General features: G+C 49.5%; 1 protein-coding gene across 2 annotated transcripts in view; it reads right to left on the bottom strand.

The window, feature by feature from the left end:
• Nucleotides 1–1,931: 1,931 nt before the first annotated feature.
• Nucleotides 1,932–16,207, bottom strand: part of MFHAS1 (multifunctional ROCO family signaling regulator 1) — a 57,792-nt gene continuing 43,516 nt past the window's right edge. Inside the window, exons 2-3 of one of the 2 annotated variants that reach the window (XM_072625586.1) lie at nt 6,317–6,443; nt 1,932–5,161 (exon numbers count right to left, since the gene is read on the bottom strand). In XM_072625586.1, coding sequence (XP_072481687.1) covers nt 5,128–5,161; nt 6,317–6,443 — 161 coding nt within the window. In that variant the 3' untranslated portion in view covers nt 1,932–5,127. Of the gene's footprint in view, nt 5,162–6,315; nt 6,444–16,207 lie in introns of those variants that run through there. The other variant, XM_072625587.1, reaches the window with a different exon arrangement.

Below are 16,207 nucleotides of genomic sequence, written 5' to 3'. Positions count from 1 at the left end.
AAAAGTTCTGGCCCAAGAAAATGAAAGTCATACTTGGGAAGGCTGCCAGTGAGCCCCAAGGGTCTCCATGAAATTAAAATGTTGATTTTCCTAGAGAAAAAAAAGTAAGTGAACACTGATTTTGGCCAGAACTGTCCAAACAGGGGCCTCAGCCTCCTCCAGGCTCCCTTGCCAGGCCTGCCAAAGGGAAGTGGATATTCTCCAACAGTTTCCAGTAAAACAACTGCACCCCCACCCCCAGCCCACCCCTTGTCCCAGTTTTGGCACAGGGGAAGGAGCCCAGACCAGCTGGGGAGGGAGGTCCTGGATGCTGGGCCTGGCTCTACTTCTCTGAGGCTGTGTGACCTTGGGCGAGTTCTCAACTGTCAAAACTGCAGCTTCTTCTAGGCTTTGAGTGACCCCCATGGAGGTCCTTGGGACACACAGGAGTTTTCCTTCTGGGGACATGATGGGAGCAGGACATGATTGAGGTGAGCAACCTCCCCCCCTGCCCCAATCCCTATCCCATGATTAGGGCCTGGTGGCTGGTCCTTGTCCAGCCAAGCTGGGGAGCTTGGTGGTACCAGGTGGTGCCCTGGCCAAGAGGCAGAAGATATTCTAGGTTCTCCTTTGGAGCAGCACCTTTGATCTGGGAATGGTCCCTACAGCTCTTCTTCATGCTTCATTTTCAAACAAGTCCAGCACCACCCTCTCAAATGGGTCTGTTCAGGCTGATCCATCCCTGTTCTAGATGCTGGAGAGGACAAAGACAATTGTCAGAGTCCCTTTATGGTGATGTGACCTGGACACAGATATGGCTTATCAATGGGAGTGAGTGGATGGGACAAAGGGGAGAACCAGACAAGGTGCTCGAAGGTTGTTTGAGGGACAGAAAACTAGAACAAGACACTAATGCCTGGAAGAAAGATGTGGAATCTCAGTGGGGGAGAGAAGGGGAGCAAATGTCCGGCCTGCACCTGCACAGAGACATGGGGATAGCAAGTCAAACTCAGGACCTCTCTCCTGAGACACTCAAGAATCAGCTGCCATGTTTGAGAAAGCTTGAAGAGACATCTGGAAAGAACTGAGTTTATTTTATGGGAAGGAAAGGATTTGTATGAAATGTGAATCACCATCCTGAGAGGCCTGAATGGTGGAACTCTGGTTCCAGTGTCTGTGGAGAAGTCAGCCATTGTAGTGCATGGATGGAGGTGAGTCTGGTCGTAAACTTTCTCACCACTAATGCATTGTTGAAATATTGAAATAGATCGTTGTGGTGTTTGTCACACTTAATAAATTATATTTCCAGTAACAATGTTTATCTGAACCTATGAGATAAGGATATGATGTCAAGAGAGAGATGAGTGAAAACTTATGGGGAAAAGCTTTCTCCTGTATATTTATAAAATGGAGTGGGGGCTCAGAGTTAATTGATTAATTAATGAGAGAAATTGTGCATTTCTATTCATTTATGACTCATAACATATCCCTCAATTGACTTAGAATCCAAGTAGAGAATTACAGATGGTGAGCCTGGAGCAGTTAAAGGGGAGATGATAATTCCACCACACATGAGGAGGGGGTGTTGTCCCCAAAAGCTGTTACGCTTAAATATAATTTTCATAGACTCATGGAACTGGAAGAGAACTCACAGACTTATCTTGTCCAGCTCCCATATTTTACCATGAGGAAACTGACGGCCAAGGGGAGAGACCTGCCAAATAACACAGAGGGAATAGTGGCAAACCAAGCCACTGAACCCAGTTGTTCTGTCTTCAGACCCAGCATTCTATCAACTATATGATGATGCTGCTTAAAAATAAAAAAAAAATTCTTTCATTCAGTGTGCCTAGAAAGAGTGAATGACCCTGATGAAAAACCAAAAGATATCAATAAAAACTCCTTTTAAAGTCAGAATGGTTCTGAGAAAGGACAAACTGCCAACAAGAATATCCATTTCCTTTTCCTTTTATTTACCTTTTCCAGGGCAAGAATCTTTTTTTTTTTTATTCTGCCCATCTAGGACGATTTGACAATCAACTGCCAGTACATTTCACCAACTGTGGCATGAGAAAAACCCATGGGAGAGTCCACAACCCCAGCCTGTCCTTCCTCATCCTTCAGAGAGCTTGAACCACCAGCCTCAGCTGACGAGGCGTCGGCATATTCTGACACCAACAATGCACTGTTGGGTCCCTTCAGCCACTTGGATGCCCCTTGTTGCTTGAAGTGCCCTGGAGGGCAGCCTCTGAGGGTCAGGAGAGGGGGCTGCGAGGCGGGGAGAGCCCTTCTTGTGCTTTGTGGAGCTTATTCACTCCGTATTCCTGAAATGCAGACACAGTCTTGCCAGCCACTGGGCCGCTCAGTGACCCAGCATGGAAAGAGCATGTAGAATTCCCTGCGTAGATGGCAAATGTTCCTGCGTGGCAGAAAGTGTTTTCAGGACATTTGGCCTTAACTCCCAGCCCTTCCCCTCCACAGATGAAGCAGGCTCTTGAGCGGATTGGGTCAGGGTCCGTCCCCTCCATCCCCTGGTTGGGTTCCTTGGCAGCATAAATCACAGTGCACACATCACACATTCAAAACTACCACAAGAACACACGAGACTGTGGGCACCTTGGCAGGGGATCATCAGCTTCTCCCACGGTAAGCCCTTGGCTGCTTTCTGGAAACACCATCGCAGAAGACCAGACACACTCTATCTACAACAGACTCTGCACTGTTTCATGCCAAGATAAAAAGGGAGAGAGACCTATGGTCCTAGGTATGGACGCATCATTCTGTCTCGATCATTCTGTCTGCCTGGCACCTTTCACAGGTGGTCTGTAGAACATTACATGTCACCATCCCGCTTACACTGTACACACATACACAGAGAGAACGGGGACATGGGGATTCATTCACCCAGAGGCTCCTGGAACCTCACACTGGAGCCGTCTAGCAGATTCAAGTATTCAAGAGTGCGTGAGAGAGACAGAGGAACCGATACAGCTGGGTTCTCCTGGCTATAAACATTTGGCATGCCTGCCTATTCGCTTGGCCCCTGGCAGGGCTCAGGGGGCTCCTAGGGCATAAAGGCTGGCCTCCTAGTGGAGGGTTTGCTCTTTCCTCCCCCCAGTTGTGCCTTTCAGAGAGGTACTGAACTTTTAAATGTCTCTAGCATTCAGTAAGTCAATACTTTTTAGGACAAACAGGAGAGGACCTCCAGCTGACCAATGGCCTGGCCTCCTTCTCCTCTCACACCCTTTCCTCCCCAATGGGGAGACTTCCAATGAGACCCATTCCCCATCATCACACCACTGAGGCAGCTAGGCATGATCCCAACCCCTGAGAGCCTCATGTCCCTGGATAGGCCCTTGGAAGCATTTGCCAGAGGGAAGGCCCTGCTAGCTCTTTGCAGGAAATCACCCCAGAAAAGTCTTATTATTATAACCACAGGGAATGCTGCTGCCTGGACAGGAAAACCCAAACCAAGTTCTCTGGGGGCCTGACCTCCTGGTGTTAGGGAGTCAGGAAGGTTTTAGATGCCTCTGGGTGTCCACTTGTGGCAGTGGTTGGTGGTTGCAGAAGAGGTGTGCCTGACTCTTGAGAAGTCTTACAACAGGACAGACTTGGATGAAGACACCTGTCTCTTTGGTGACCCTTTATTGTCACGGAGCTTATTTGGTGGCAGTAAGATTTTTGAGTCAAGCTTTTTGGGCATTGGTGGGCAGGTCTTTAGCTGGGGCAAGTCCATCGAGCAGCCATCTCTCCCTTTGGGCAAATGGCCACCTCGGTGAGGGAGCTGACCACTGGGGGGGGGGCGGTGATGGGGTCACACTTCCTGTGACTTTGCTAGGTTTGACCGACATGAGGAAGCAGGCCTCTCACCAGCCTGCCCTGCAGGAAGAACTTCAGTACTTAGAGACCTGTGTCCTCCAGCTGCTGAAGCTTTGGGAGCCAAGAATTCACCCACAGGAAGGATTTTGGTTTTTATCAGTTGGCAACCTCTATTCATGGCCTGCTTGATGCCTCCATTGGGAGCTCTCAGGGCTGCTGTACTCTCACAGGCTATTCCTTTGGATGCCAATTCTGGAAGGAGCTATACCAAGCTGGAGAAGCTGCTGGGTCCAGGTTGGGTCTAGACCCCACAGAGAGACTCCCAAAGGATGAAATCTGGAGGATAAAGGTGGTTCCCTCCCGGGTAGAGGGGTGCATCTGGCCGGCTCTCTGACTACCAAGGGGACATGGCGCAGCTGGTCTATCCTGCTCAGTGGTGGCAGGAAGGGGGACAGATATCCCACCAGGGCTTGAGGAGCCCTCCTCTCCAATTCCACGGTGATAGAAGAGCAGGAAAGAATGAACATGGATGCCCCATTCAAGCCACCATGGCTGCACGTATGCTCATGAGCGTGTCTGCATGTGAGGGATGAGAAAACCAGGAAGGCAAGAGAAAGACAGAGACCGAAACCAGCCCCAAGTGGGCACAGTTCTCATGCAGAATATTGCACCCAGTGCGAACTAATGCTCGAAGCTTTCAACTGTATAAATCTCAATGTATTTTCATATTATAAAAATAAAGATAAACGTATACATATTTTACACTGGTCGTTGCTGTGCAGCAGCAGTGAGCTTCAGGCAAGGGTCTCTCTTTCCCATGGAACAGAATTGACTTCAGTCTCTGATCCAGCCATCTGGAGGGCAGCTATGGCTTATGTGTGCACAGAAAACAAAATCCCTGAGTGGCCATTAGACCTTCCTTCCCTTTCTTTCCTCCTTCCTTCCTCCCTTCCTTCCTTCCTTCCTTCCTTCCTTCCTTCCTTCCTTCCTTCCTTCCTTCCTTCCTTCCTTCCTTCCTTCCTTCTTCAGCTTTCCTCTACAAGTAGCTCTTCCTTGGCAGATCACAGTTCTGAGGTTCAGATTGTAAAACATTTGCTCCATAGTCTTTCCCTTTCCTTCCTTCCTCCCTCCCTCCCCAACCCCCCTTCTCCGAGCTCCATTTTCAAAGGCTCCAGGTTGTCCACTCCATCCTCTGAAAGTCCCTTCCACATGTGTCCGTGTTGGGAGACCAGCCAAGGCTCCATCCCCTGGATGCCAGCCAAGTCAGCCCAGGCGGGTTCAGGGCTGTCTTCCTCCTCGGGAATCCCCACAGTGTGACTTCACCTGCCATTACTGGTTCCTGTGCTTTTCACCAACATTCTTCCTGTGAACAGCAGGGAGGGAGGAAGAGAAGAGGCTGTTAGGGGATGCAGGAGTTGGGGAGACCATTTCTGACTCAAGGGAAAGGAGGCAGGTGGGATGTGGATGATATCTGCTGGACACGGGCAAACCATGGACCTCTTTAAGACTCAATTTGTTAACCTGGAAAATGGGGAGAGTAATAGCAGCTAATATTTACTTAGCTCTGTAAAGCTTACAAAGCACTTTACCTCTACTGACTCATTGGATCCTCACAACAGCCCTGTGAGCTAGGGACTATCATCACCCTCAGTTTTACAGATGAGGAAATTGAGGCAGACACAAGTTAAGTGACTTGTCCAGATACAAGCAGCTAGTATGTGAGAGGGCATGTGGACTTTCTGACTGCAGGTTGGTCCCTCTCTTCATCTTTATTTTTATAACATGAAAACACATTGAGATTTATACAGCTGAAAGCTTCTAGCATCAGTTCACACCAAGTGGGATATTCTGCATGAGAACTGTGCCCACAGTTCTCCCAGCCCACAGCCCCCACTATGGGGCTGGTTTCTTGGTTTCTCTCCTGTGTGGGGGTCTCTTTCTTTCTTGCCTTCCTGGTTTCCTAATCCCTCACATGCAGACACACTCATGCCCACACGTGCAGCCATGGTGGTAAGATAATGCTCGAGTCTGCTAGGTGGGCTAGTGCTTTGAATGTTGGACTTGGCATCGGGGAGACCTGTTTATGAAACCCACCTCAAACACTTACTGCCCTCTCCAAGTCTCCATTCCTTCATCTATAAAATCCCAGGCGGGTTGTGAGGATCACAGAGCCTGGCACACAGTAGGTGCTTAGCAGATGCTCATTCTTAGATTCTCAGACCCGTGTTGCTGAGCCCAGTGGTGACAGGGCGGATGCCTGGGGGGAAACACCAGCCATTCACTTGTGCCTGGTAGGGACCCTGGCTGTGGAGAGATCTGGACATTCCAGTGAAATTCTGATTGTGAATTTAGACTGAATTTGGTGAATTTAGATTCAGTGTAATTCTAAGAAAAATAATGTTTTTGAAATGGTAATAATAACAATTAATAATTGTTAATAAATGATGCTGGTGATCACTAGCACTGAGACAATCGATGCTGAGGGAAAGGCTGGGGGCGGGGCTCAAGGGGAGCTCACTTGGAACAAGGGCTGATCACGGTGGGTGTCGGGGGGTAGACCAAGGCCACGTTCACTCGCTCGCTGCCGTTCTTGGGGCAGATGATCTCAGCGACCCCCTCTGGCCTGGGCTGACTCAGCAACTCCCCTGCAGGAGAAGAGAGAGAAAGGCATTTGGTGACGCTCTGTCAGAGGTACAGTGCCAGCCCAGCCACTGCCCCCACCCTATGGCCTCCCTCCATGTACTCCTGAACATGGCTACAGTAGGTAAGGCTTCCCCTTCCTCTGGCTCCTCCTTTCTTTTCTCCCTCCTTCTTTTCCTCCTCTTCCTCCATCTCCTCCTTTCTTCCTCTTTTCTTTTCCTCCTCCTCCTCTCCTTGCCTCTCCTCTTCCTCTTTCTCCATCTCTCCATACAGTAAGAAGACCAAGCTCAAGCTGGCCTCAGCCACCATGACCACTGACCAAGGTACCACCAAGAGATATAGCCAGGCCTGGTCAGCTCAGAGTCAGGGTGGATGAGACCACAGAGCCAGGGACCAGGAGCCTGAAAGGAGAGGTTAATCAGGTCACCAGATGCCCCTCTATGGGAACCAGCCAACACATGACATAGGGATTTCTCACACATGACATGTGAGAAAGCAAAGCCTTGAGAGGGAAGGAGACAGGAACAAAGCTACCCTGGAGCCCAGGCTCCCTGACGCTAGAATCAATGCCCTTCCCACTACAACACACTGCAACTGAGAAAACCCATCATGGTTTAGGTGAGAAGTAAGAAGGGTCTAAATGGGGGGCAATGGTGGTTGTGTGAATGCAGAGGAGAATATGGATGGGAGAAGTGTGGTAGGGGCAGAAATGACAAGATGTGCCACCTGATGGAGAGGTGAGAGAGAGAGAGAGAGAGAGAGAGAGAGAGAGAGAGGGAGAGAGAGAGATAAGAGGACCCTAGGCAGAGCCTGGGGGAGGGGGGCCATGGTTGGGGGATGATGAACCAGGGAAGAAGGCTGAGAAGGAGTGGTCAGATAGGTGGCAGGAGAACCAGGCCCAGAGGATGGAGAACCAGAAGGAGAGAATGACCAGACACCAAGGCTGCCAAGAGCACTGAAGAGATGAAGCCTGAGAGAAGGCCATCAGCTACTTTGGTGCAGTCCCAGTTGAATAATTTCTTTTTTTAAAAATTTATTTATTTATTTATTTGACATTCATTTTAACAAAATTTGGGGTTACAAATTTTATCCCCTTTTATCCCCTCCCCCCCCAAACACCAAGCATTCTAATTGCCCCTATGACCAATCTGCTCTCTCTTCTATCATCCCTCTCTGCCCTTGTCTCCATCTTCTCTTTTGTCCTGTAGGGCCAGATAACTTTCTATACCCCTTTACCTGTATTTCTTATTTCCCAGTGGCAAGAACATTACTCGACAGTTGTTCCTAAAACTTTGAGTTCCAACTTCTTTACCTCCCTCCCTCCCCACCCCTTCCCTTTGGAAGTCAAGCAATTCAATATAGGCCAAATCTGTGTAGTTTTGCAAATGACTTCCATAATAGTTGTGTTGTATAAGACTAACTATATTTCCCTCCATCCTATCCTGTCCCCCATTACTTCTATTCTCTTTTGATCCTATCCCTCCCCATGAGTGTCGACCTCAAATTGCTCCCTCCTCCCCATGCCCTCCCTTCCATCATCCCCCCCACCCTGCTTATCCCCTTATCCCCCACTTTCCTGTATTGTAAGATAGGTTTTCATACCAAAATGAGTGTGCATTTTATTCTTTCCTTTAGTGGAATGTGATGAGAGTAAACTTCATGTTTTTCTCTCATCTCCCCTCTTTATCCCTCCACTAATAAGTCTTTTGCTTGCCTCTTTTATGAGAGATAATTTGCCCCATTCCATTTCTCCCTTTCTCCTCCCAATATATTTCTCTCTCACTGCTTGATTTCATTTTTTTAAGATATGATCCCATCCTTTTCAATTCACTCTGTGCACTCTGTCTCTATGTGTGTGTGCGTGTGTGCATGTGTGTGTGTGTAATCCCACCCAGTACCCAGATACTGAAAAGTTTCAAGAGTTACAAATATTGTCTTTCCATGTAGGAATGTAAACAGTTCAACTTTAGTAAGTCCCTTATGACTTCTCTTTGCTGTTCACCTTTTCATGCTTCTCTTCATTCTTGTGTTTGAAAGTCAATTTTCTTTTCAGCTCTGGTCTTTTCATCAAGAATGCTTGAAAGTCCTCTATTTCATTGAAAGACCAATTTTCCCCCTGAAGTATTATACTCAGTTTTGCTGGGTAGGTGATTCTTGGTTTTAGTCCTAGTTCCTTTGACTTCTGGAATAACATATTCCACACCCTTTGATCCCTTAATGTAGAAGCTGCTAGATCTTGTGTTATCCTGATTGTATTTCCACAGTACTTGAATTGTTTCTCTCTAGCTGCTTGCAATATTTTCTCCTTGACCAGGGAACTCTGGAATTTGGCCACAATGTTCCTAGGAGTTTCTCTTTTTGGACCTTTTTCAGGCGGTGTTCTGTGGATTCCTTGAATATTTATTTTGCCCTCTGGTTCTAGAATCTCAGGGCAGTTTTCCTTGATAATTTCATGGAAGATGATGTCTAGGCTCTTTTTTTGATCATGGCTTTCAGGTAGGCCCATAATTTTTAAATTGTCTCTCCTGGATCTATTTTCCAGGTCAGTTGTTTTTCCAATGAGATATTTCACATTATCTTCCATTTTTTCATTCTTTTGGTTTTGTTTTGTGATTTATTGGTTTCTCATAAAGTCATTAGCCTCCATCTGTGCCATTCTAATTTTGAAAGAACTATTTTCTTCAGTGAGCTTTTGAATCTCCTTTTCCATTTGGCTAATTCTGCTTTTGAAAGCATTCTTCTCCTCATTGGCTTTTTGAACCTCTTTTGCCAATTGAGTTAGCCTATTTTTCAAGGTGTTATTTTCTTCAGCATTTTTTTGGGTCTCCTTTAGCAGGGTGCTGACCTGCTGTTCATGCTTTAACTTCATGTCTCTCATTTCTCTTCCCAGCTTTTCCTCCACCTCTCTAACTTGATTTTCAAAATTCTTTTTGAGCTCTTCCATGGCCTGAGCCCATTGGATGGGCTGGGATACAGAAGCCTTGACTTCTGTGTCTTTGCCTGATGGTAAGCATTGTTCTTCCTCATCAGAAAGGAAGGGAGGAAATGCCTGTTCACCAAGAAAGTAACCTTCTATAGTCTTATTTCTTTTCCCTTTTCTGGGCATTTTCCCAGCCAGTGACTTGACCTCTGAATATTCTCCTCACACCCACCTCACCTCCGGATCCTCCCAGCCAGCGCTTGGGGTCTGAGATTCAAATGCTGCTCCCCAGCCTCGGGGCTTTGGCAGGGGCAGGGCTGTTATTCAGTGTGAGATTAAGTTCAGGTGCTCAGGCTGGGGCAGGGCCGCCTCTCGGGCTCAGTTCCCTCCGGGAGTTTATGCACAGACCTTCAACAATGGATCCAGGCTCCTGCCTGCTTGGGGAGCCCTGGTCTGCCGCTGCCTCAGCTTCTGCCTCCCGAGGGGGCCTGAGTTATGGGGGCACCCCACTCCCCTCTCGACCTGCCAAAGAGACCCTCTCACTGACCCCCATCACCTGTGGGTGGAGGGACCTGTGCAGCCGCTGGAGATCCTGTCCCTGAAGCCTGCTCGGATCTGTTCCTCTTGGTGCTGTGGCTGCGGCAGGGCTGGGCTGGGCTCTGCGTCCACAGTGCGACGGACCTTTTGCGAGAAGTTTGCAGGTCCCTCTGGAACAGAAATCTCCTTTGCTCCACTGTTCTGTGGCCTCTACTGCTCCAGAATTCGCTGTGAGTTACTTTATACAGATGTTCTATGGGTTGTGGGTTCAGAGCTATGTGTATGTGCGTCTTTCTACTCCGCCATCTTGGCTCCGCCCCCCAGTTGAATAATGTCATCAGAAACCAAACTTGGATGTTTAGAAGAGGGTAAAAGGAGGGGAGGTGGAGACAACAAACATTCTTTGTAAGAGAGTCTCAATGGTTTGCTGAAATCTAAGTAAACTGTAGTCTTGTAACTAGTTGTAACTAGGCAACATGGCAAAGTAGGTCTAGAGCTAGCTTTGGAGCCAGGAGGAGTTGGGTTCAAGTCCTGCCCCTGATATGTTCTAGCTGTGTGATCCTGGCCAAGTCACTCATCTTCCAGAGCACCCCCCACCCAGTAGCTAAGACTCTAAGTTGCAGAGGGGTCAAATGACATTGGTAGAGGGAACTTTCTCATCTGGGGTCCTCTATGCCAGTGGAATTATACCACCACCCTGTTATCCCTCATCCAGCTACAACATTCTCCAGATCCACTCCAGTCTAATCCTTGTCAACAAAAGAGATGAGGGGGGTTCTGGCACGACCTATCCTTGAACAAGCCCCGCTGGGTCTCTAAGATCACAGCCTCCTTTTCTAGCTGTTTGCCAGTCATCCCTTTAACAGACCTCCTAGACCTTTGCCAGGAATCACAGATGGCTGGCCCAGAGTTAGGGGATTCCATTTTCTTCCTTGTCTGCAAATCAGTCCACCCTTGCCCTTCTCCAATCTTGTGACAACTCTCCTGTTTCCCACAGTCATTCAGAGATCCCTGATAGGGGCTCAGCAAACACAGCCGACGACTCTCCGAGCACCCTCATCTGGCCTCCATGGCGGGAGCTCACCAATGGCAGCCAAGGGCTCTTTCAATTCCGCTACTTATCCTGGGTTTCATCTCCCCATTAGTCATTTTTGTTCCATCCTCTCAAGCACAAAGACCATTCTCCTGGGCAGAGAAAGCAGAGTAGTCACTGGACAGCTCTGCCTTCTCTCAGTCTTCATTATCATCATCCCATTCACCCCCATCAGCAATCCTATCTCTTCTTTGACTCTCCTCTGTTCCCCAATATTACTTACAGCCTCTCTCCTGTTGTCCTCAGCCTCCTTGGCAGCCTCTGCTCTTTCTGAGTCTTAGCCTGGTCGACGCCATTCCTGCAGGACTGTGTCAGGTTTCTGGCATCAGTCCTCTCACCCACCTGCCCTGGTTTCCATGATCTGTCCGCCCTGTTCTAAATCTGAGTGGGATGGTGAGCTGCCTATGTGTCCACACTGTTTAGGCAACTCTCCCTTCTTCTTCCTCACCTGAATTTAGCAAGCTTTTATAAGCACTTTAAGGTTTGTAAAACACTTTCCATATATATATATTATATATATGCATAGGCATATGTGTGTATGTATATAACACACACACACACACACACACACACACACACACACACACACACACACACACATGCACACACGTTCCAAGGGTCCCTACTGATAATTTCCCCAAACCTTGAAAATCTTCTGCACCTAGCCCTACAGAGCATGTCTATGTTTGTCTGTTTTCCTCTCATATCTCAGAAGTTCTTTTTTTTCTTAATTTAATGTTTTAAAAAATATTTTTATTTTCCCCTAATTACAGGTAAAACAATGTTTAACATTCATTTTTAACCTCTCAGGTGTTCTAAAACAGTATATATTCCAATAGGACAGGGACATTTTAATGTGTGTGTGTGTACGTGTGTGTGTGTGTTCCCATCATGTACCTGCCACACAAGCAGGACTTAAAGAATGCTTCTCTATTGAGAGAGGGATCACTTCCCTTCCTTTCTAGCCCATTAGCCAATGTCTTTTCGTTGTTGGTGGTGAAAATCAGACGAAGAGTGGAATGCTCCCCACATTGGTTCCTTCCCCTTTGAAAGGGCAGAATTAGCATTAAGGCAGATTAAGAAATTATCAACAGTTCTGTTTTTGGGGGTGGAGAGAGCGCACTCTGGCAGGAGAAGAGCCAAATACTCCATCACTGCGAAGTTGTGATTCTGGGCCAGAACCCTCAGCTGTTACCAGGACCCCTTCCCCGCCTCCTCTGCCCAGGGAGTCTACAGTGTGCTCTGATGCCAACATCGCTAGATACCATAGAAGGGCACTGCTCTGCAGCAACAACAGCCTTCAAGATCCCCAGAAATTTATGGGAGCAAACGCCAGGGGAAGGTTCAGTAACAGAACTGATATCGAGCCCCTGCCCCAGCTTCCCCGTCTACAATACGAGGACCTGAGGGTCTTCTAGCCTTAGGGCCGTGATCCCAGAATTCAGCGGGAAACAGAAATTTATGTGAAAGGAGAGAACAGATCCACAAGCAGGTCTTTGACCCAGGGAGACGCTGCTGCCCTCATCTCTGGCTGCCATCCTCTGCTGCTGCCTCTTCCCTCGCAATGTCTCTGGCTCTGCCTTTCCATGTCCACCCTGCCGGGGTTTTCTCTCCTCACGCACAAGCACCTCAACCCTCCCTCCCTTCTTCCTCCTTCCCTCTTTCCTTCCTCCTTTCCTTCCTTCCTTCCTTCCTTCCTTCCTTCCTTCCTTCCTTCCTTCCTTCCTTCCTTCCTTCCTTCCTTCCTTCCTTCCTTCTTCCCTCCCTGCCTCCCTTTGCCTTTTCTTCTTTGCCTCCCTGCTGTGTAGCCCTAACTCTGTGAGTCTGTGATGAAGTCTGAGCATGGGAAAGGGAATAGCTGTCCTCCCATGCCCTCCTCAGCCCTGGCTGGGGAGGGGATGCAGCTCTGTGCAAAAGGTTAATTAATGACTGGCCCTCTGGGAATGGGGACGTAGGAGAGGAAGGGGAGGGAGAAGTCAGTCATGGAAGGTTAGAGTGACTGGCAAGAGATACAGGGCCTGAGGGTCCCCTGGAAACTCTAGGATAAAGGGCTCCTACCTCTCACACATACACCTTAGTGATGGGGTAATGAGGACAGATGACAGCTACAGAGGCTGCCTGGAGGTAGCGATTCAGTGACATCTGGGGAGGGATGTGAGGACAGAGAAAGAGGGAGCACTGGGGCCTAATCCCCAGAAGACTGTATTCAGAGGGAAAAGAGTCAGGCTTCCCTGGCACCAGGAGCTACCTGGAGCAAGGCAGGGTCAAGGTGTCTGCAGACTCCACAGTGTTCCCTCTGGCTTCCTACCCCTCAGTGTGGGGAGGGCAGGGACACAGAGAGAGACTAAGACAAAGAGAGAAATAGAGACATGGAAGGGGGACAGAGACGGGGGAGAGAGAGACAGACAGACAGACAGAGACAGAGAAAAAAAGAGACATGGAGACAAGAGACAGAGAGAGAAATAGGGACAGAGATGAGAGAGACAGAGAGAAAAAGAGTCTGAGACAGAGAGACACACACAGAGAAACAGAGAAAGAGCCTGAGAGACAGTGAAGAGCCAGAAAAATAAAGACACAAATAAAGACAGAGAAGAGACAGAAAAAGAGAGAAATAGAGAGGGAGGGAGAGAGAGAAGCGGTTCTCCTGGGAAGGGGTCTTTCTCCCTTTTTGTGCACCAGAAGGATGCCATCCTCATGCTTACCCACACTATTACCTAGTATTTCTATAACTCTCCAAGGCTGGCAAAGCACTTCACAAATATGATTTCACTTGACCCTCAGTACAGCCCTGGGATATAGGGGCTACTATCATCATTACTTAGCAGATGAGGAAACTGAGGCAGACAGCTTCCTTGGGGCTGGTCTCTTCTCCTTCTCTGCTCCATATCACTTCCCCAAGGGCCAAAGCTCTAGGCTGTGCCATACCAGGCCTGCAGGGCTTGGCTCTGACCTGGGTACTGCAGAGCAGCTGGGTAGCACAGTGGATAGAGCACTGGCTGTAGAGTCAGGAGGACCTGAGTTCAAATCCAGGCTCAGACACTAGCTGTGTGACCCTGGGCAAGTCATTTCACCCCAACTGCTTCCTCCCCCTGCCCCCTATGCCGCCAACAGAGCAACCAGGCTGAAAAAGTGGTTCTTGCTACTGGAGGAAGCGTGAAGGGAGAGCACTGCAGTGGCTGGAGAAGCCCAACGTGAGCGGGAGAAGGGGGGGTGCATCACGGGGGAGTGCATCACACTGGGTGTGCAGCACAAGGAGCAGCTCCCAAGGGGAAGGGGGCTCCTCTGCAGCCTCCTTGTACAGGAGGTGCTTACTAAATGTTTGTCCACTTGACATTCTAAGAATGAATGCTGCCCCACAGTGGAATGGGCTTCCTGGGAAGTCGTATGTGTGTGTGTGTGTGTGTGTGTGTGTGTGTGTGTGTGTGGTGCATGTGTATGTGTATGTGTGGTATATATATGTGTGTGTGCATGTGGTGTGTGTGTGTATAGGACATCCTCATCATTCCATGCTCTTTGTAGAGAATTCTCCTGGCTGGCCCCTGGGGACCCCCTCGTGCTGGGCCCAAAATTCTGGCTAACTTCTAAATGACACCGCTGACCTGAGCCGGGGCTCACTGCCTGGTCCTTCCCCACGCACCATTTGTCCTCCCCCTCCCCACACTGAGCCTCTATACCTAACACTTGGCTGTGTCTCACTGTGAAGGGCTTATATAAATACAAACCCACCCAAGAAAGGAAAAGCATTTCCCTTTTTTCTATCCTGGAGAGAGTCCCAGCCACCCTGGCCAGGGATCAAAGGGGGCACAGCACAGTGGGGGGGGGGGGGGGGGGGGGGGCGTGGCCCGCAGCCTCCAAGGCGGGTCAGGAGGAAGCAATGCCCCAGCAGAGGCTCTGGGGAAGGTGCTCCCTCCTTATTTGGAGAGCCCAGCAGCCCAGGCCTCTGGGAGGGCTACCCTTGGATCTACACACCTTCTGAATCCAGCCTTGGGAGCCTCGGCCCATGCCAGTGCTTGGGCCAAGGGGCACTGTTTGGGGAGCGGGGATCAGCCTGACCGTGGAGAGTAAAGCAGATCCAGCACACTGGGAAGGAAGGCCCAGGGAGGAGCCTGGGAGTCCAAGGGGAGCCTGGGGGCCCAAGGGGAGCCTGGGGGCCCAGGGAGGAGCCCTGGGTTCAAGCCCTTTTGAGCTGCAGGCTCAGCAATGCCCCTGACCTCCTGCAGGAGGAGGATGCAGCCCCCAGACCTCATCGCCTGATCTCATGGCATCCCAGGGCATCCTGAGATGATGGATGGTGATGATGATGGACATTCTGGAGAACTGCAAAACCCTGGCCATACATGGCCTGAACCTCACAAGAGCAGGGATGATAGGGTGCCTGGCAACAATTTCACAGAGGCTGAAACTGAGTCTCAGTGAGGTAAGTGACTGCCTAGGGTCACACAGCTAAGAACCAGAAGAGGTGGGATTTGAACCCAGACCTCCCTGACGCCCAGCTCATTCCTCTGTCCGCCATGTGGCCTGTGCCACTGTGACTCCCAGTAGACAGAGAAGTGGACCTCTAAGTGGGGGATGGCCATGCCCAGTGTCACAGAGCTCTGTAGGCCAGGGATCAGAATGAGGCTGCCCTAGGTCTGACAGTATCCCTCTCTGTCTAATATCCCCTAGGGCCCTTCCTGAAAGAATCTCCAGGCACGACCCCACAGCTGCCAAGACTCAGAGGAAGCTCAGGGGCTGTTGATGGCTGGGGAGCACAGGGTAAGCTTCTGGGGTTATGGGATCTGAAGTTGGTCAAATCCTGGCATACCTACCTCCTGGTGTGGGTAGGCACAATATCTAACACTGGCTACCCAGGTCATGCCACACGCAGCTGCCATTTACATTGCACTGTGTGCTCGGCACTGTGCTGAGTGCTTCCATAAAAACGATTCATTTGATCCTCACAACAACCGTGGAGGTGCTCTTAGGATCCGTACTTTACAGGGGAGAAAACAGAGGTTAAGTGACTTGCCTAGGGTCATGCAACTAATTTGTATCAGAAGCTACATTTGAACTCAGGACTCTCTGACTCCAGGCCCAGAGCTCTATCCACTGCCTCTCTCAGCTCTGGGTCACCTGCAGACCTGATGAGCTCACCATCTCTCTGCCTCTCCCCAACTCCTTGACAACAACGTCTGAGCCGAGCACAGATCCCTGTGGTCCTCCACGGGAGACCTTGAGCC

This window comes from Notamacropus eugenii, chromosome 7, assembly GCF_028372415.1.
Source record: "Notamacropus eugenii isolate mMacEug1 chromosome 7, mMacEug1.pri_v2, whole genome shotgun sequence".
Taxonomy (NCBI): Eukaryota; Metazoa; Chordata; class Mammalia; order Diprotodontia; family Macropodidae; genus Notamacropus; species Notamacropus eugenii.
Note: the sequence above shows the minus strand (reverse complement) of the source record. Positions and strands in the feature narration are given on the sequence as shown.